The sequence below is a fragment of the Hipposideros armiger genome, unplaced genomic scaffold, assembly GCF_001890085.2.
Source record: "Hipposideros armiger isolate ML-2016 unplaced genomic scaffold, ASM189008v1 scaffold_165, whole genome shotgun sequence".
Taxonomy (NCBI): domain Eukaryota; kingdom Metazoa; phylum Chordata; class Mammalia; order Chiroptera; family Hipposideridae; genus Hipposideros; species Hipposideros armiger.
The window spans coordinates 1852076-1874394 of record NW_017731515.1 but is presented as its reverse complement, the minus strand read 5'-3'; the positions used below and the strand labels follow the sequence as shown (position 1 = coordinate 1874394).

General features: G+C 36.4%; 1 protein-coding gene across 3 annotated transcripts in view; it reads right to left on the bottom strand.

Annotated features, from left to right (window-relative positions):
* Positions 1–271: 271 nt before the first annotated feature.
* GPM6A (glycoprotein M6A) overlaps positions 272–22319 on the bottom strand; it is a 289806-nt gene continuing 267758 nt past the window's right edge. For all 3 annotated transcript variants that reach the window (XM_019651742.1, XM_019651743.1, XM_019651741.1), the window contains 5 exons: positions 21607–21763; positions 11939–12092; positions 6974–7050; positions 6362–6427; positions 272–2386 (listed from right to left, as the gene is read on the bottom strand). In XM_019651742.1, the coding sequence (XP_019507287.1) occupies positions 2234–2386; positions 6362–6427; positions 6974–7050; positions 11939–12092; positions 21607–21763 (607 nt within the window). In that variant the 3' untranslated portion in view covers positions 272–2233. The remainder of the gene's footprint in view (positions 2387–6361; positions 6428–6973; positions 7051–11938; positions 12093–21606; positions 21764–22319) is intronic.

Genomic DNA, 22319 nt, shown 5'->3' with positions numbered 1-22319 from the left:
GAAAGAGTAAACTTGGGAATCGTGATCATTTACTAAATGAAATTACCTCTAAAGTCTTTAATCCTTCATTGTCTCCCCACCTCCCTGGCTCTCATTCCCATACTGTATGTTCATGAAGAAAGTTTTCATTGAGTTTTGAAGTGTTAGGTTAGCTCAACAGAGGTAATAGGCACCTGAAGGAGACAGTGCCTATTGCATTTGAAAAGGATGCACACACATAGGAAAGAGGAATGAACAAAACAAGAAGAAAAACAAAACACACTGCAGAAACTAATAATAAGTACACAAAGTACACAAGTGTATTTATTACAGTTTGCAAGCACTTTGTTCTACATTTCAAAAACGCCACCATCAAGCTGTTGGCACATTTATGTACAAAACAGATTAATTGTAATGCCTGCTACAAAGCACTCTTTGTGAAAATACAAACTCTAATACCAGAAAAAAAAATAAAATAAAGGCAAAAGCGTCAACATCATTACATAAGTTTAAAAGACAGTTTTAAAAATCATCACAAACTATTAAGACACAGAACTGAAACACTATCATATAGAATTTAAAGAAGCCCATTAATACTTTTTGCTGAATATCCGTAATACTGCATATATCAGAAAAATGTTGAACCAGTAAGATAATCTAAAAAAAAAGAAGCAAAACCCCAAATTAATTAAATAATCCTACGGATGCATTATCATGCCACAGAGAACCCCAGTAATATCCCTACATACTACAAGAACTTGTAAAATTATGGATGATGCGTGACTAGTCGTTGTACAAAGATTGTTTCACTCAATAAATTTTATTAGAAATGCACTTACACTGAGAAAAGATTTCACAATGGTCAAATCAGTGCACAATACTACCTAGTTTTTATACACTGACAAAAATGTCTTGTCAGGCGACATCATTTTAAAAGACACTTTACAGCATTCTTGTAGCATTAGAAATTAAAAAAAAAAAAAAAGAGTCCAGGTTAAAACAAACACCAAATTTGGTCCAATAATACTGATTGCTTTTTTTTTTTGTATTCCTTTGACATAGGTACTTCTTATAAATGAATATGAATGAACATTTGGTTAAAATGACTTACTAGAAATAAAAACACAAATATACCACTACACTTCAAAACGATACATTGTATAGTGGCTTCTGACCACACTTTAAAAAAACACTACAGGTAAACCGACGTAGATTGGAAGGCTGCAAGCAAAGCTATTATATTAATGGAAGCCTTTTCAAATATATCATACACATTCGAAGAATAGTTTACAGAGGTGCAATCCATGAAAACTTTTTAAAGTAGGTAAAACAACTGAGGGGTTAGTGTGCTTATTTTTTTCATATCCCACCTTCATAAAGGTAATTCATGTTCCACATTAGCATATTAAAAGTTCCAATCCAGCCACTGCTTAAATCACATAGAGATCCTTCTCCAGTAGTCCACAGTAGTTATTTCCCTTAAAATTGTCTCTGTACTAAACTTTAAAAGGTAAGCCTGCTGTCACAATCTTAAAAAGGCAACGAGCCATGCATTAGCATCACTGTTTCTACATGCTCACAACATAAACATGAGGAATCAGGGGGAAATACCTCTCCAGTACATCGAGAAAAAATACAATGTTAACAAAGATAAGTAGCACTTTTTTTTTTTAACCTACTCTTACAAATTTAGAAATTGCACCTTAGATGGATGAAAACATTAACCAGGGCCTATATGTGGCCCCTGATCTTCAGACAAGATTTCCATATTTTAAGAGTCATCATGATATCATCTCTGTCTATTGTTCATAATGTACAATGGTCCCTTTGAAGGTTACCTGTAGTTAAACTAGTTACTGAAATCAAAACTAAAAAGTATAAAAAGCTATTTTTCTTTTCAAAACATAAGAAATAATGCAAAAGGTGTTATGTCTAACACATGGGCAGTGGTTAAAAATCAAATAAATCTCTGCCTTTGACAATGTTAGTATCGTTGATCTTACAGAATTATTAAATGAGTTTGAGAAATTTAAAAAGAAAAAAGACTGGATAGGAGCTTGTAGAAGAGATCTGATTACACCAATTGAACAAATTAGGAAATGAAGTGCTAAACAACAAAGAATTGTATTCAGGTGATTCATAAGTCACCCTCCATATCATTGATGAGAAGCACTTTCATTTTATCTTTCGAAAGGTTGGATGGTTGGATGGCCCTTAGTTAAACACATCTGAATGGTAGGAAGACAGGGAGGTTTTATGTGTATGCGTTGAGCCGCTCTTTGGAGCGGGTAGAGTGGATGTCATGCAGCTCTTGTTCCTCCTTTGACTTGATGTCCTCATACTTCTGCATCCGGCAGGCATCTTTCACATACGCCCAGTTGGCAGAGAGGACCATAAGGTAGTGAACCTAATTAAAGACAAAAATCATTGACATGGGAACTCGGTTCAGTGTCTTCATTATATGTTGCTTTCAGGAAAGAAATATTCAAAGTATATGCTTATATGCTTATTAATAAAATGAAATCAACATGTCTGTGTTAATAGGAATGGTATAAATAAAATATAGTCTTTGTTCACTCCTCCAACTACAGGACACCTCATTGGTTTGGCTCCCTGTCATACAGTATCTCTTTTTCTTCTTTTTTGAACTCTGAATATCCAAGACTGATTCTTAATCTTTATTGATGTTTCCTGTTCTGCTCTCATTTACCCAAACCATAAGACTATCCATTTCATGTCCATTTATCTATGTTTTCTAACCCATAATCAGAAATAGTCTCAGATACAGTTTAGATCTAGTCACCTTGAATTAATGGAAGGATATATTGTTCACTGCGAAATAAAAAGAGGCATTATGGAAACCCCAAAATAAACCTGTGGATTTAATTATCCAGTTAACTTTCCATGCAGAGAATTTTGCAGTTTCCTTTAGATTTAAACTACTAAAGAGCAAGTATTGTGTCGTGTGAATTTTGTATATCTATAGACATTCACGATAGCTAGAATAGCGCCATGTACAAAAAGGAAGCTCTTGATTTGCCTGGAGTAATGCAGTTACTCAAGTAATGAAGATCCTGGTTTGACTTGAAATGACCCAGCAATGAGATCACTTGTTTTTTTTCTTTTGCTCCCTCTTGGTTGATAGGAGAAATAAAGTAGTTTTCCAAATAATAGATTTCTATGGATGAATAAGAAAGGGGAACTAAGTTGACAATTATTTACTTTCTCTGAGTTTTAAAGGGTAGGCAATATTTTTATCCATAATTTGGCAAAATAGAACACTAAAAATTTGATTAGTCAAGAGTACATTGAAAGATAGGAGGTATGTTGGTTCTGGAAAAGTACAGATGGACATAAAGAATGCAAAGTCAATCCTAAAGGGTGGTGATTGTGGTATATTAAGGTAGCCAACAGACAGAAAAAAATTAACAAAACAATTTTGACACAACAATGTGGGAAAAAGATGCACACCAATAAGAATGAGCTATTTTCAGAATGTTGCATTTCCTCTGAAATTTTGCATTTTGTTTAATGGAAATTATAAGCCACATGTGAGCTGGAGCTATGAGTTATATTCATGTACTCCATGGCATTTTCATAGTGAAAACTTAATCACTGTATATATGTGGCTTGAATAGACCTTGTACACATAACCAAATGTACATGGTATTTTTTGTTGTTGTTGCTGTTGCTGTGAAAATATCAAGTGCCATGGTGAATAGGTACTCAAAATATTTGCCACATGAATAAATATATTTTTAGATATTCAAAACCTTTCCTTTTAAAGTCTAAGGAGATATGAACTTTAAGTTATTATTAAATATGAATGCCTTCATAGTTCAACTTCAGTGTCACTCTAGTTCAGACACTGATGCTTCCCCATAGGTTTTTAGATGTTTCATCTGGCCTCAGGCTTGTCATTGTCCCCCAGCAGGTAAATTGCAATCACAGGGTCCTGGTGCAATGCCAAGTTGACTAATTATGTCAGCGTGTAGAACTTTCTAACGTCTCTAAAAAAGAATATAGTAAAGCACATGTTAATTTCAGTACAAATTCTTATAATCCTTGCCTTAAATTACTGATGATGTTTTAAATATTTTAGTAGAGTAGAAGTCATCTCAATTTTCTCATCTATCATATGGAAATTACTATAGTAGCTGTATGGTGAATGTTGAATGAGATTGTGAGGAGGTTCATGACAGTTGTTGTATTAGGATTATTGAATGTATTCATGTACATAAAGCACTTGACAGTGCTTTCAACAGAGTAAGTTTTAAAGAAATAGTAGCTAATAGATGTGATATTGGTAGTAGCATTAGTACCGGGAACAATAGCACTAGTTATATTATCCCTATCTCCTAAGACCTAAACTATTGCCAAAGCTAATAAATTAATGTTATGTATTTCTTAATAAATTTATGCTTTGCATATATTTATATATCCAAAAGGATGTTTAGTACTTAAAAGTATACTCTTTTAAGCTCTTGCTGTTTGCAACAAAATTTCTTTGGAACAATATTTAAAGCTATGCAAAGTATAGGTTCCTTAAGAAATACATAGCATCTGAATTTCTATTATCTTAAAATTTTTTGATAATTTGGGGGAGGGGGGTTGTCACTTCGAGGGGTAAAAAATATAACTATTGCACTGTGTTGTACAGCTGAAACTAATTCTAAAAAATGTGTGTTTCATAATAAAAAATAATTTAATTAAAAAAAATTTTTTTGATAATAGAATCATTTCAGAGTAGGCATTTTTAAGGACATTTAAATAACATTATTCATTTAGACAGGTACTTTTCACTAATGTATGCCTGATGGCATGCAGTTTTACACAGAATTTTACACACACACGTATATGCTGCAAATGCAAACAAAAGCTTTACTATAGACTTCTTTTCAAAAAGTACTTTGACAGACCTTTTATACATGGGTGTATATGGTTAAATATCATATGGCCTAAAAATTACCCATCGCACAGGAGTGTGTGTGTAGACACAAATGAACAGACGTTTCCTCTTTTCTCACAGCCAGGCTGGGGGCTGCTGGGACCATGCGTATTTGGCACATGACTGCCCGGAACATGGGAATGCTTCCCAGGGCACATTTTAGCTTTGAGTTCAGGTCGAGAAAATAAGGTCTTTCCTCACTGTTTTACTGTGATCCTTCCAATTAATCAGGCTAACATGATCTTATGAAGCATCTCATATTCCAAAATGAAATTCTTATTAGAGGTTTCTACGCTAAATCTAAAATGTTGAACAATGAACTTGACATAAAATTAACAAAATAGCTGAAACTCATTTTAGCACTAACACAGCTGGTTTTGTTAGATAGTTTGAAATAATAGTTTTTAATAGAATAGAATCAGATCTGAATACAAAAGTGTGTATGAAGTCACTAAAAATAACTGGTCTGAAATGGCTCATTGGCACATTAGCATTTTCTCATCATTCCCATTCTTAGTCTTTGAAAAAAGAATAAACTCTTATTTTTTTAAAGGTGTTCCTTGCACCAACACATTAGACTATGTACTGGTACCATAAAGAAAGGAATTAAATAAATGCAAATTAAGTCATCATATTTGCATATTGAATTGGCTGTAACATTGGTGAAGTTACTAGGAATCTTCTAGAATTCTATGCTACTTATATTCTAGGATACAAAAAATAAGGACTGAAGACCTTGGCTGCAAAAGCTATTACTGATTCTCAGGGTATTTGTTAATCGTTGATATTCGGCATTCCAGTGAGCAAACCAGAATTTATGGTGAGTTACAAAGGAGGAGAAAGGGTCTTGCACATAGTAGGTCCTCCAAACTTTCTAAAAGCCTGACTTTAGGGACTGGTTCTTAATATTTCTGAAGAAAATTAGATATTAGATATAAAAGACACGACATGAAACTACCGAGATTTATTTTAAGAAAATTAATCCTTTTTTCGTGACTCAATATGGCTTTTTTATGTTCCTATTTAAGGAGGAAAAAAGGATAATGTAAGTTAAGGAATTGATTATATTACCTAGACTATCACACTGATACATACACATATGCTATAGAGATAATTTTTATGTTAATAGTAACCTAATATCTAATGCTAATGAATTTACTTATTTTTGTTAATGTTATCACATTATTGACTGTTGTAATCCTTAAACTGATTACCAAATATTATCTCTTTGTAATGATAATATTTCTTTAGGGTAAGCCTTGTTTTTCATTTATTTATTTGCCCATTGTTCCGCCTCTCCTTTTTTTTCCATTGATATTAAAGTAAATACGATTCTTATGGACTTCAGACATTAGAGATAAATGATCGTCTTTACAAGCAAACAACTGTGTAATTCAAATTGAAAAACCAAGCCTCAGGGCTTTGAGGTCTTACCATAGCAATAACGGCTGCCCCGGCTCCAGCAAGTGCCACAATAAACAAGTGGAAGGTCATGTTCAGCTGCAAAGGAAACCACAGAAAACCAAAATGTGTGTCAAGATTACAAACAGAAGAGTGATCAAGCCTGCTGCTTCTTATGAATAAGAGCTTTGTATATCTTTAACGGAAGTGAGCCTGTGATAAACCACTTACTCCAAAGACATTATTATACTATCTTTTTTCCTGCAAATCATTTAAATCTTTACAACAGCATCATTTAATATGATTTCATTATAAAGATGAGATTGCCATTAATAATGATGGTTTTCAGTACTATTATAACAATATGAGGTTATGTTATCTCTTTTTAAATATAAGTATAATTTTTCAACTTTTACTAAAATGATAGCTTTTAGAAAAAATTAGAACATGTATTATATTTTTTATTGGCATATGCAGGGCATCTCATTCACATTTATTTTCTAGTTCCCCTGCATAACATCACTGCAAGTAAAATTGCCTCTGAAAGAAAAAGGGGAAAATTCAATATAGATGTAATTATACATTCTTCAAATAACAAAATGAAGCTAAAACTCTGACAAAATTAAAGGCTACAAAAATACTCACCTCAGTGGATTCACACATCCTCAGGAAATTCTCAGAGACGGTGCAAATTTTCTTTTCCTCTCCAATTGTCACAATCCCTACAATATGTAGAAAATTACAGTTTAGCATTATAAATGCTTTTAAGAGTCCCATGAGAAAAAGAAACTTGCTGATAAAATCTAAGCAAGTTCCAATTCATGTTATATTAAAATGGAAAATTTTTTCCTCAGATGTCATTGCTAGATAATAATTATGAGTAGAATTATGAGTGGAAGATCAAAACTATCTAGCCCACAAGCAATGTAGAACATTTTCCATCTGAATTCCTTTGAATCTAAGCCACCAGAATCTTCAGATTCTGCTATAGTTATAGTTCACTGGTTTGGTCCATTAATGTAATAGTATGGACATCACAATTATTTTCATAGCTATGTCACAGACCGTTCTGAAGTCTGGATCTATTCTGCTGGCATAAAGTTTCTGTTAGTCCATAAAACCATAGTGCTCAAAGGAGAAAGTTAGTTCTGCTAACATTGAAAACAGTGCTATCCATAAGGGGAAATAAAAAGCTATAATTTCACCCTTATTTACCCTTGGTCCAGTGGGTTGATGGATCCACTGCATCAGAATCACCATAGAAATTATTTTAAAAATATGCATTTTTGGACTGTATTAGAGAATGGTTAAATCTGAATCTATGACTGTCTGCCAGGATTATTGCACTTTTAACAAGCACATAGGTGATGCACTGCCACAGATCTCATTGTAGAGAAGTGATCAAGTTCCTCCTAAAATGAGTCTTTAATTTTGTTTTGAGAACTACTGAAGTGTGAAACACATATATCCACAAAAGGAAAAAACAAACAAACAAACGAACAAAAAAACCAAACCAAAACAAAACAAAACAAAAAAACCCCCAGAAGTTCTGAGCAAACTAAGAGCTAATCTTTTAGTGCTTGCTTCTCTCTGTTTAGTTTTAATATGTGTATATACATTCACACATTCTTAGCTTGGAGGTACACCATCAGCTCCCCCTCTATATGGAACTGCTGCCATTCTGCTTTGCCAATAGTTTGCACAATTATTTCCTTTAAAAAAATAACTTTCTTGCAGTACATCAAATGCAGGGATCCCTCTCTGCGACCTTTCCTTTCTGAAAAGGTGGCTCTAAGAAGGGGGTGGGGTGGAGGAAGAACTCCCATGAGATTAGTCTGATAAATCATCACTACTGAGGAAGCTCGTGGTGAAGGCCATGTTTCTTCATCCTGGTCTATGACAGACTTCATTCGTGTGGCATACCAACCTGGACATGCATTTCCTTACCCATTTCTTCACTCACATTTATAGCAAAACTCCTAGACAGCACTACCTATCTTCACTGTCTGCAAGTCCTTTCTTTTCATTTCCACTTAAACCCTTTCCAGTCAGATTTCACCCCAACCTGCAAATGGACATTTTTCTTAAAAAGCTCACCAATGACCTCCACTAAACCAAAAGGTGAATTCTCAGTTCTCATCTTACTTGCCAGGCAGCGGTATTGGAAGCAGTTGATTCCCTCTTCCTTCATGCTCTTGTTTGTTTTGCAAAATCTACAGGCTTCTGTTTTTGTCCTTCTGGTCTCCCTGGCTTCTCCTTCTCAACCTTTCTCTCTAGGACCTCTTTCACTGGAGCTCCCAGCATTTCGTCCTCAGTTGTCTTTGTCCCTTGCTGATCTCATTGAGTCTCAGAGCTTTAAATTTTAAATATTATCGAAGACTCTGAAATCCACATAGCCAGCCCTATATCTCTCCTGAAATCAAGATTCATATATCCAGTTTCTTACTTGATGACTCTGTTTAGATTTCTCATAAGCATCTAAAAAAACACAACTGCACTTCTGACCTCCCTTGCCTGCCTCGCTCCCAAGCAAGTGGGCTTTCCCATCTCATTTGATAGCAAATCAATCTTACCACTTGCTCAGTCAAAAAATAAATTCCTCCTTTTCTCTCAACCCCCACAGACAATACATCAGGACATTCTGCTGCCCCTATCTTCAAAATACACCCAAGGCAAACCACGTCTCCCCACCTCTCCCCTGCTAGCCTCTTGGTCCAAGCCACTGATATTTCACGTGGGAGTACTACAAGTGCTTACTGGCATTCCTGCTTCTTCCCTTGCTCCAGTCTGTTTGCCACACACACAGTGATCCTGCCACAACACAAGCTACTTCTTGCTTCCTTTCTTCCCAAACCTGCAAATATTCTCTACTTCCTTCAGAAAGGAGCCCGTAATGGATAATGTTCTGTCACTCACTCATAAGTGTGCATTCCAGGAACTCTCAGACATCGTCTCTATCTGTTCTCCCTACATTCTGACTCTCCTTCAGCCACACTGGCCTCTGTGGCTTGTTGAAGATGCCAGGTGTGGTATCGTCCTAGCAACTTTGCACAGGATCTTCCCTCTGCTAAGAATATTCCCAACTCCCTCATTTCCTTTATTTAAATGACAAGTATTCGGCAAAACCTCCTCCGTCACCCTTTTAAACATTGTAACCCTGCCCTCCCACCCTGTATCCAGTACTCTTGATGCCACAGACAGTTTTAAATCTGGATCTAGGTGATATTATGGGTACCAGTTTTAACATTTTATGGAACAAATTTACTAGAATAAATACCTAATACACTCAATGTCATTAAATCACTGTCCATATAGTTGAAGGATAACAGAAATAATTATCAAAGCATTAGAAATTAAAATTGCTTTTAAATTAAAAGTAAAATGATTTTGTGACTCATTTTGAAATACAGCCAACCCTAATATGATAAGCCAGCTTTCAATTTCTCAACTGCACGAAGTAAGGCCTCTGCTTCCCATTAGATCTGTTTGAAATGTGCAGCTTATCACATGTGTGGGGTAAAGACCGAGATGAACAGCAGACACTAAGCAGGCATAATGGCCGTAAGAGCTCTCATTGTGTAAAGACCTTGGTCTCCTAAGAGAAAAGATACCATCTAGATGCTAATGAGACAACTTTGCAAAATAAGGGAAATTGCTTCATAGGTATGTTCTTCCCTACTCAATTACTTTTTTGATGACATTAATAAATGTTTGTACTGATCATACTCCAAATGTGGGGGAGTGGTTCTTCTCTATTTTGATGCCCTTGATAATAACTTGATGTACATTCAGAGTTCTTATTAAGGGCGTGGTATTTGCAGGGCATACAAATGATGTCCAGGCAGTAGATTCTGTGTTAAGGGCAAAAAGAAAGCCTTCAGAGCTAATGCAAAACATTGCATGACATCTGAAAAGTGTCTTTCTTTCCATGCCAGGAGAAAAATTAAGTGGGAATAAGCCTTGACAACTATTTTGGAAACAGTGCTAAGTTTCAAGAGCAGCTTTAATCCTGCTTTCCACTTACTGTAAGTATGTCCCAGACAATATTTGGGACTCACTGTGCTAAAAAAAATAGTGCTTGCTTATCTGAAATTCATAATGAGCTGGGTATCCCGTATTTTCCCTGGCAACCCTCTCTGAGAGACTAGTCACATCTTTCCGATTTTAATTTTTCGGATCAGCAGAATAAAAGGAAGATAGTGAGGGGAAAGAACTGAAGTCAGAGCCACGGTTTTCCAAGCAGCTGGTCTGTGACCTCCAGCAGCCGTTACCGAGGTTTCCTTTTCCTGTGTTTACATGGGACATGATTCCAAGGTTAAAACCTCCCCTGTGGAAGAGCTGTCCATATTGCCTTCATTGCCTTCTTGCCAAGAACTTCATCCCCAAAGCAGGTTGTCCTGCCTTTCATTTGGATCAGACAAAGGAACCTTAGAACTTAGTCTGACAGGACAGTGGGTGGGCCACAGCCACGGAACACTCGGCTGGTTGGCTATAGAATAGTTACATTGTACCCTACAATCTATAGTACATAGTATGCCCATGGAGCCACAAGGCCTGCAGATACCAACTAGGAAAATGTTTCCCACTTGTGTGAAGCATGAGGAACCCTCATTAGAGAAAACCATTTACAGCATTCCCCGAAGTTAATAGGTTGTATTTTAATAGCTATTCTGTGGAAAAAAAAATCCATTTGAACATGTGAATGTGCATATCTTTTATAAAATCTGTAGCTCCTATGTGTTTACAAACGATGGAATAGAATTCCGAATAGGTTAGGTGATATTGGACTCTATGTTTCCATATTCGTAGTTCAGTGCTTGTTTCAACAGAAGAGGCAATGGAGTTTCAATTAAGAGCACAGATGCTGCAGCTAGCCTGCCTGGGTTTAAATCTTGCCCTTGAACTTGCTAGATGTATAACCTTGGGCAAGCCATTTACCCTCCTGGGCCTCAGTTCTGTCATTCATAAAGAACTTAATGATAGCGTCCATCATACAGAACTGTTGTGAGAATTAAACAAGTTAACATATATAAACCATTTAGAATAAGGCCTATACATCGCAAGCCCATATGTACATAAGAAACTATTATTGTTCCATGAGGTTTTAGCCCTAAATAAAAACAGCCAAAGAGGGCTGCTGATTTATTTAACATTCTTTGATTCTGTTGCTATCACACGCTAAGATTGTTGCCCTATTTCAGAAGACAACGAAGTACATATTTCTTAAGTGATCTTCGTATTAGACTTCACAGTTTGTGTAGTTTATCATGGGAGAATAAAAGTAGGATGCAAACAACACACTGAGTCTGGAAAAGTGTAAGGGAATCGGGACAAGGGGATCACAGAACTTGTCAAAACAAGGGAATACAACCCAAGAACTTGCTCAAATATACATGTTTGTATGTTCATGCTGTGAAATCAAGTTCCAATCAGTCTTAAAGTCCTATTTATTCAAATTTAAAAAGAACGTCGTAAAAGGGAACATGCTGGTGCACTTTTCTCCTTGGCAAAAGAAGCAATGGTGTTTCCAAAATGATTTATAATATATTTGAGGCAGTTCTTTAGGGAAAACAATATGAGGTGCTGTTTTACAGTTACATATCCGCCTACCAAACTGACGAAGGTCCAAGCAAAGATTCGCTCCCTCCACTAAAGTGGTGTTTCGGCAGATGGTCCACAGGTTGAAGTACATGTACACTGGCAAAGAGGTAAAAGCTGTCACTCCCAGCCAGGCCAGCATGAACAGGTAGGTCAGCATAATGAACTGCAGCAGAGACAAAGTCAAGAGAGAACACATGTAATCTACTGGAAAAGAAGAATTTTGCGTTTACTCTACAAAGCTCAGTATTGAAGGGTTTTAGTGCTAACGTACACAGGTTGTTATTACAACATTGGTAGGAACTGCACTGTGGGACACAGAGATGGTGAGTATAATGGGCTATGTGTAAACCTGCTGGAAAGTCGCATCATAGCAGAGGTTCTGATGTTCAAGGAATAATCAATCTGCCTGCATCTTAGTGCCTGCTTCATTCATATATGTATATTAAAAATCTCACTACACATTTTTTAAATGTTAGAAAACATTAACTGATATATTTAGAGTGGATTGTGCAAAATGAGTTAAAATTGTGTCAATAAATTCATATTACAACTAAGTGCATACCATTTCTTATCATAAATATTTCAGCTGCTTAATCATACTTATATTTAACATTATAAATGTGGTGAATCCATATTATCTCTATATAAAATAGCCTATAAATATATGCTCCTAATGTCTCAGCTACTACTTGTATTAACAACTGTCAGATACAACTGAAAAAGCACAAGTGTATGTCACAATGCACTGAGGTTTAAATGCAAGCTTGAATCCACACACTGATACAAATTGAGTATATTTCTTTTTTTTTTTTTTTTCATGTGGGGGGTGCACCGGCAACCTTGCTGTTAAGAGTTCACTGAGCCACCTGGGTGGCAGCTCAGCTCAAGGTGCTGAGTTCAGTCCCAGCTGCATGTGGGCATAGCCCACCATCAAACAGGCAATCTTGTCATTAGGAGCACATGCTTCCACCAGCTGAGCCATCCTGTCACCTGTTGGCAGCTCAGCAGAAGCTCAGCTTGGATGAAGCTCACTGGCCCATGTGGGAATTGAACCAGCAACCCTGCTGCTCAGAGCTCGTGCTCTTATGCAAACTCTTAACCAACTGAGCCACTCAGCCAGCCCTTTAAGTATATTTCTTAATGCAAGTTGGGTGTCACTGGATTTATTAGCATATTTCCCATGATCCTAAGAGTAAGTCATCCTATGAAGTGTCCATGTAGATAAACACCAACCAGAAACAGATAGTGATAGCAGATAGCCTCATAGGAGTTGCAGCATTATTCTGTTATATGATATTAATTAATCAGGTTTGGATATCAGATATTAAAATCTAGATCGTCCCTGAAAAGTAGCCAAATGAGAAAATCACTACTACAACAATCATTCTGCCATAACACCTAGCCCTGGCTACTCTTATGTGAATCCTGTATCAGTAAGTAAGAGTGTTGCCTTCTCTGCCATCACTTATGGGCCTGACCTTATGATTAGGAGGTTATCTGCCGGCAAAGCGCAGAACACATGAAAGAAGAACAAGGCCAGGAGAGAAGTTTTAGAACTACATTCTTGACCATATTTCAATGATTGATACACAATTGTTACTAACATGGTATTTGTGGACTGAAGGAATGAGTAAATGGATGAATCCGTTTACTGCTCTATACCCTGATGATACAGAGGTGGGGCACTCAGCTTCCTGCCAGCAAGGAACATCCAGCTGTGGGGACTTCATACTCACGAGACTATGTGCAACATCTTCCCAGGTAACACACAGTAGTATACTCTCTCAATCTATAATTTTTGTTATGATTTGTGTTTTGTACATGTCCCCAAAGGAATATAATTTTCCTTCCTTTTCTCTTTCCCTACCCAACTACCCTTAACTATATCTTCAAAATAAAATTGGAAGTTGAAAAATGATGTGTTCTGTGTCTATATGCATGTCAACATGTACCAACAGATCTGAATTTGTACCCTGAGAGCCACTCTGTGTATATTGTGTATTATGAGTTCATGTACCTTAGAGTACGAATGGTTTTATTTTTTTATTTTTTATATTTTTAAAGATTTTTATTGGGGAGTTGGGGGAAGGAACAGCGTTGGGGAATCGAGGAAGGGGAACAGACAAGTTGCTGTCCTTTTGTTCTTCAGTCTAGTTGTGGAGGACATCGCTTCACTGGCCCATGTTGGTACTGTGATCATTGCACTCTTCCCGGCTGAGGCAGATCGGTCGCTGGCCACTGGACAGCCACTCACGGCAGCTCTTGGCAACTCACATCAGCTGCTGGCCACTCTCGCTGGCTGCCAGACACTCAGGGTAGCTTACGGCAGCCCACTGCAGCCCAGCTCCAGGTTGAGCTGTTGTTCACTATCTTAGCTGTAGAGGGCGCAGCATCACTGGCCCATGTGGGATCCAAACTGGCGGCCCTGCTGCTCAGAGCTCAGGTTCCCAAGCCAACTCTTAACCAATGAGCTACTTTGCCGTCCTGAGTATGAATTGTTTTAAAAGTCCCATCTTCTGAAAGATGTCCTGCTCGTGTTATATTTATATAATCAGATTCAGAACACATGATGACCAGCACATGTGAACTAAGTATAAACGTGAAATTGTATTTTTAATCCTTTAAACATACTCCATACTCTATTGACTAATACAGCAATAGCATTGAGTTTGAAACTGTCTGAAAGGTAGCCCTTGCACGCCAAAAGCTAAGTTTCTACAGATATTTGGTCCCCTTCTGAGTTTCAGCATCATGCTTCTAGAAGACTTTTAAAGAGAAGCAATAGTGTATTCTGGCTTAACTTTAATACCGAGTCACATTTTCAAACTGACAGTATAGCATAAAATAAATACACTGAATGAAATTAAATCTCTTATTCAACTCTACTAATTTCTTTGGTGATGAGCTATAGCTAGACTTTACGATTTCAGTGAACTCTCACACAAGTGAAACTTAGTAGCTCTCAGAATATACTAAAAATAACTCTTTTGAAAAATGATAAACTTGGCGTCAATGTCATGGTAAAGATTAAGCACCTATATTAAGGTCACATTGTGATTAACATAGACAGATTATTCGGATGAAGGACAGTAGGGAATTCACACAACAAATATGAAAAGAGTCAGGATAAAGCTAATGAGTACTGAGACCAACCTCGTCTCCCATAAATTGCCAAGTGTCATCGTACTTCAGAGACTCAGAATGTAATTAATACACACTTTCTAATAACATTGTTTAACCTCTTCTCAAATTTTATTTTCTACTAGGAAACACTATTGTGTGGAGATTTTGATGAGCTGACATCTATGCTAACAATGTCCTTAAACTACGATTTGGCAGGCATCTTTACATCTTTCATATCCCAGATGAAACAAAGCCTGGTCTAAAAATATTAGCAAATAAAGCTTGTTGAATATTAATTTATTCAAACTAATGAAGGAACTGGAGTAAATACGCTTGAATGGCTATTTATTCTTTTAATGGAAATATTAAAGTTTATTTCATTTGTAGAATTATTTAATCTTGCTCAATGAGTTCTTGATGAGGTTGTAGTGTGTGTAAAGGTAAATGATAGGATTTCAGCCGCAGAAAACAATAAACACCTTCTCCTTATCTTCCTCCTCAAAAGGATAAAAATATTCCATGTTGAAATCTAGACAACATCTGGTCTTGAAACACACTTGCCTGTCTATGGTAAACATTTTATTTGACTACACCAGAGAGAAAGGAAAATATTTCTTGGGTGGCATTTATTCTTTCTTTTTTCTGGATGTGGAATGAAGCAAACCGACAGATGAAGCTTATGGGGCAGTGTGGCTGCCTTCTCAGTGTGGACTCTTCTTATGGCCTTGCCCACTTTCTCTCTCAAAGCCTTCTTATGCACCCAGTTTAGGTGAGAAGGGACCTCTAAGCCTCAAAGTGTACTACCCACTCACTTCTAACATCATTCATCTGTATGATATCATGCAAGCCATTTTCCATTCTTTGCCATTTGATTCTAAGAGGGCAGAGAATGGTTGATTTATCAAGTGCTGACATGCCACTCACATATTGTATCCCTGACCTAAATGTCACATTTGTTTAGCAAGAAAGGGGCCTTATGGCATATTGATTAAAGGCACAGGCTTTTGAGCTGGATTGAGTGAGCCTAGGCTGCTCTTGATGCTGCTGTATCTGCCTTTGTGAAATGAGAACACCTGCTAAATCTCATGATCAAGGTGAGCTGAAGTGAGATAATACATGAAGAGCATTCAGCATAAAAGCTGGCACATAAGAAGCACAAAGTATTGGCTATTTTTATTCTATTTAGTATGAGTGTGATAACTATTACTATCATGAAAATATAGGTTGTGCCTGAATGATAGGACTCTACAGAATAAGGGAATTAGATTTCGTTTCACGTTTGGAGAAAATAAAAAGAATGAGAAGTTCTTGAGTCTGGGAAAGTTATTCAGAGGGGGCTCCCACTCAAGGAGAAAGGCTCTAGAAAGCTTGGAAACCACCCCAAAAACTGAAGAAATCTTGTGAATGGAGCTCCTTGGAGGAAAAAGCCCTCCTTATTAACATTTTCATTATTTGCAATTGAAGATCTCAAGACTAATTTATAGTCTCAAGAACAATAACAGGATACGGCAGCTTGCAGCACATTTCTTTGGAGAGTGAAAAGCAGCTCGAAAGACCATGGGAGAGTAATCAGCATGCTTTTGGCTGTGTCCCCTCTATCTTGTTTTTCTTTCTGTCCCTGGGGATTTTTCAAAAGTTTCTTTTGAAGGAGCTGTAAAATGGGACTTATAATTCAATAGGTTTTGATTCAAAGTAGATTGGAACACTTTGAAGTGTGTTGCTGCTGCTACTTACGAGGCAATGAAAGATATGGCTTGGGCAACCGCAGTACCCACTCAGATTGGCTTTTCCCTGTGAGCTATAATGTTATAGCAAATTCATAAAGCTGAATGTTATAGAGTAAATCTTTGCTGTGAGAAAATATTTTCATTACTACTGATGCATAATTTTGTTCTAAGAAAGACACAAAAGACCTCACTTTTGAATTTTGAGTCCAGAACAGTAATGTTTCAGGAAGTAACAGTCCTGAAGTATCCAAATTTAAAAAGCTAAAAATATAATTCTATCTTCCTATTTTATGTTTTAGCTTAGAATCTGATAATTGCTAAGACTGAAGAATTAGTCAAATTGATCAAGTGTAATCCTAGGTAAAATTTTTTCTATACGTAATAAAATATCATAATTATAAGTTTATTTCTAGCTTTCCATTGCTGGTAATATGACAGGTATATATTTGTCATCTGAACATTAAATACATAAACAAATAAATAAATAAGCTACTATTTTATTTTTAATTGAGTTATAATTAACATGTAAGATTGTATTAGTTGGAGGTATACCACATAATGATTCCATATTTGTATACTGCAAAACGATCATCACAATAAATCTAGTTAACATCTGTCACCACACATAGTTACAAAAATTTTTCTTTGTGATGACAACTTTAAAGATCTATGATTATAGCAATTTTCAAATATGCAATACAGTATTATTAACTATAGTCACCATGTTATACATCAGCTCCCCAGGACTTATTTATTATATAACTAGAAGTTTGTACATTTTGACCTCCTTCACCCATTTCACCCAGCCTGTACTCCTTATCTCTGGCCACCATTTTCTGTTCTCTGTAACTTAAATAAGCTACTCTTATCCTTATCAGAACAATCTCTGAGATTTTGAAAAATTCTTCTGACTTTGTTTTCTTTATTAACATCTATTTTTAGATAACACACTTTCTGAAATTCAATACCACTATATCTGTTTGGGGAGTACAGTGAAAACAAACCAATAAAAACTGGAAGAACTAAAAGTATTATTGGCCTTGAGGTAAGAGGCCTGGGTCACTCGTTATGTGAACTGGGCTTATTATCCCTTACCCTTCAGAGTCCCTTCCTCATTCATGAGCTGGAAACGAACTTACCTCTCTCAGGACTATGATGTAAACAAAGAAGAAACTCATATACGAAATCACTTAACAGTAAACATAGTTCACAATAAATCTTACTTTAAAAATAAACTCAAAGAGAGGAAGTTGTTTGATTTAGTAAAATATTATTTTGTATTTCTAAAGGTTAGATATGGATAGAGGTCACTGATTGATGGTACATTTGTTGTCTGTGATCTTGGGCAACACTGAATTTTAATTTCTAGTAGCTCTGGCCCTGTTTGTAGGAAGGACGGGAGGATGGGTATTGTGGATGTTAGACATGGGTAAAAAGTGACCCTGTTGGGTTTTCCTGCTGCAGCCATTGTTTCATATATCATTCAGCATGCATTAAAATGCTGACCATTTTCTTCTAATTCACAAAGAAAAAAATTCAGTAAAATCTCTCTGGTTCGATTTAGATTAATTTGCTGATATTGGAGAGTAAAAATTGCCATAAAATGATAAAGACTGGGTGCCAGAGTCATTATTATATCTAGCACATCACATTATCACATCATTATTTCAGTATTATTTCATCAGAAACTGCAAATGACTGTCAAAGTGTCGTGTTGTATTTCTTGCGTTAACTATGTTATGCTACACATATGTTACACATGTGCTACTATGCGTTAGCATTCAAGTCAACAAAATTGCGATGAAAAATTAGCTCTCAGTGGTTTAAAATTTTAAAAATGTAATTTATGTTTTGATCTCAACCTGGATATTCTAATCATTATTAGAAATTTAGCACGGAAGTTAAAATACAGAGCTGCAAGAGGCAATGTTTCCATGATCTTTGGAAGAAGGCTAAAATAGACTATCGCTCCTTGATTGAGCAATTGAGTCATTGAGATTACAGTGTATTTAATTTGAGAATGACTTTCAAAAGGCAATTGGTTTTTTATCTGAATTGCTATCAATTTAGACTTGATGTCTAAGAAAATCAGTTTGTTGAGCTATAAACTTTTTGTGGCAACTTTAATGGGTATGCACCAGTTAAGGTAAAAACAATACCTTAGAAGTCAGCAGCACTGATGTAAAGGAGCCAACTGACTCAGACTCCAAATGTCTCTGCATCTATGAATTGCCTCAACGCTGAAAAAATATGCAGCATATTGAATGGAATGCTATGATATAATAAACATGTTCATGTAGAAGGCAAACCCAAACTTTAGTGAAATGAACAAAATGGATCTACTAAGATACACAAAGTCTCTCTTTGTAACCAAACATAATACTAACAGGTTCTATTCCAGGGATGGTTTGTGAGGTCCCTTTCTTATTAACAGTTTCAAAGCCCAGGATATAAAAATAGCTCACTAAATCTTAACTCAGAGCCCCATCATTTCACAATAGGTTTGTAAATGGTATTTCCTCATTTGGAATGGACTTAAAGAGTTATGAATTCAATCACGTTTCCACTTTAACAACAAAAGGAAACAGCTTTAGATTTCATCAAAGGCAGAAAAAGCTCAGAATTTAGAGATCCTGTGACCAAGAAGCCTCATTAGATAGGCATTAAGCTGAGGGAACTCAGCCTCAAAAGGACAGTTTTAAAGCTAAGGCAGACTGATGAAACAGGCTAACAGGTGAACTCAGAAAACATGAAGTACACTGAAAGATACCCTACCCACAGGTCGAAAGAAAAAAAAAAAAAGAGGCAGAATGGATAGGAAAGAAAGGAAGATAAGTCGCATGAGAGGGTGACTGACAAAACGTTCTTCCCCCGTCCCCTCTCATTCCATGGAGCCACAGTCCTGCATGATAAGCGAGCTGGGTGTGTGGTAGAGAGAGAGGGTCAGGGCTGTGCTGCGCTGCCGCCGCCACTGTTTACTCCTGGGGCAGTGGAGCTGGCCCGTTTCCTGCAGGCAGCGTTGGGACACCCTGGGCAGGACTCACGGGCCTCGCCACGGCATTGCTGCTTCTGCAGAAGGCACAGAAATGCAGCTGGTGCTCCTGTTCCTGCCTCAGTCCTGCTCATTCTCTGTGGCAGAGGGGGCGCCAAAGGGCCGGGGCGCCTCTGGAGGAGCCCACGCAGCTGCTGCCACCCTTCTGGTCTGTTGGGTGGGACTGGTTACACAATTGTTACTATTATAGAAAAATATGTGGCCCGTGTTTTTGCTTTAAAAAATTCTTACTTGAGATATTTTTGAGATGTCTGAATGGCAAGCAAATAATTATTAGCGGCACATAGATCTGCTTTCTCTTTTGTGACGTTTTACTCCTGCATACAATCCTACGAAGCAATTTTACAATTCTCAATGAAACAACAATCAGCTGCACTCTTCCCGGCAAAGGTAACTCTCTAACGGTAAAAAGAAGTGCTTAGAGACACTTTTTCTGTATCATCTCACTAGTGCTTTAGAATCATGGACTCTTTGAGCTGGATTGAGATTTAGAGGTGATCTACCGTCTTCGTTTTGTAAATGAGTAAATGGTGAGCCAGAGGAGTTAAGTGACTTGCTGAGGCACACAAGAGGTGTTATAATGATATTGTCCAAATTATAAGAAAAAGCCTGTCATTAACTGAATTCATTATATTGGCAGAATATAAATGAATCTAAAGTCAGAGCTTGCCTTCTTAATAGGGAAATTGCTTAGTTATCACTGACAATTGGCCCACTGAATAATCACATTTTAATTGTTTAACTTAACTTCCTTTAAGCTTAACTTTAGCTTAACTTCCTCCAGATCTGTAATTTGATATTACTGGTCCTAAAAACATAGGTATTAGAATGAATTGTCCCCAAAAAAGAAATGAGCCTTACAAAAAATTATTCCAGAGACAAGTGCAAATGCCTACGACACAGGCAAACTTTTATCATATTATTATTACTACTGACACTGAGAAGCATAATATAACTTGTTACAAACTGGTAAAAAATATATTTGGTAGTTAACAGATATTTTTGAACTTTTCTGTAAGATTGAAACATTCTATCATTCCTTATTAGAGACATCTTAATATGAAATCTATGTTATAATTAAATACATGTTCTTATATAACATTGGAAAAATCAGAAACACATGTTAGCCAAGGATGGATGCTCCAATATTTCATTACAGGAAAATTATTCTGCATAAAAATGCAGAAGTACATTCAACCACATTACTTTTAACTTTCACTGCTCTTGAGCTTTAATAGACATCCATGCATTGTCTGCATTGCATTAGCTCTAGAGTATATAAGTTTGATTTACCATTACATACCATATTAACAAGGATTTAAAAACTAAAATAGTATAATAACATAATTCTTATTTCATATCACTATTAAACAGAAATTAATATAGTTCCTCCACAATTTAAGAATACAGAAACATGTTTTCAAGGAAGAGAGAGAGACAAATGTATTGTCTACAACTAGTGGACTTTTCTGTTTTCCTAAATATTATATTGGAAATCCAAAGCCCTTTGGAAAAAAATAATAAATCAATAAATAGTTTTGCTGCCTCTAAAATTAAAACTAGTTGCGTTGTATGTGATTTGAGAATTTGAAATTGAACTTTCACATGGAATAATCTTAATCTAGAAAATAATATTATTATGATTTAAGACAGCAATCAGAGGAGGGAATGTTACTGTGTTAAAACATACTTTAATTCTTGGCAGATGAATACAAACACCTGTGTGCTATTGAAATAAACCCACATCAAACACTGAACACAGACAAATAACGTACCCAGGCGCTCACACATCTGCCGCAAGTGGTGATTTTGAAATCCCCATAGAGATCTTTGATGGCACCCGTGGTGAAGAAACCTTCCACCATCAGCAAAATGCCGTACACAAAGAAGGCAGCTGCGATGCCGTAGATCACATACTTAAAGATGTCGATCCTGGGGGACAGAAGACAAAGTGATTCATTTTAATAACTCTTATTGGCTGATCTGCAGCAATGGATTCTCAAGAGCTCATGGGTCCTTTGGAATGAAAGGTATAGGATATTTATGTTCATAATGGAGGTTGGACATTAAAACATTTTTGCTCTATTTGCCTAATATTTGTATATACATTTTGTTCTGCCACCTCCAGTATCTGCTGATAAGGGTCTTCTTGTTTGTAGGTTTCTTCCTCTTCCCTTCTGCTTACCTCCATCCCTGGTTCACACCAAACTAGTCTTGGATAAGCAATGAACACATTTCTAAGGGAGTTTGCCTCAATTCATTTCTTAAGTAGGATAATTATCATGATTTCTCTAATCATGACAAAATATCAAATATGAAGATTTATGTGTATACTACTGAGTTTTAAAAACATTAAAAGAAGAAGACAGCTTTATGGTAAACAATGCATTCATTTTTGGTATAATGACAACCTCATTTTTCTTGTTATAAAAAGTCAACTGTAGGGGCCAATGGAGTGACTCAGTTAGTTAAGAGTTAGCTTAAGAGC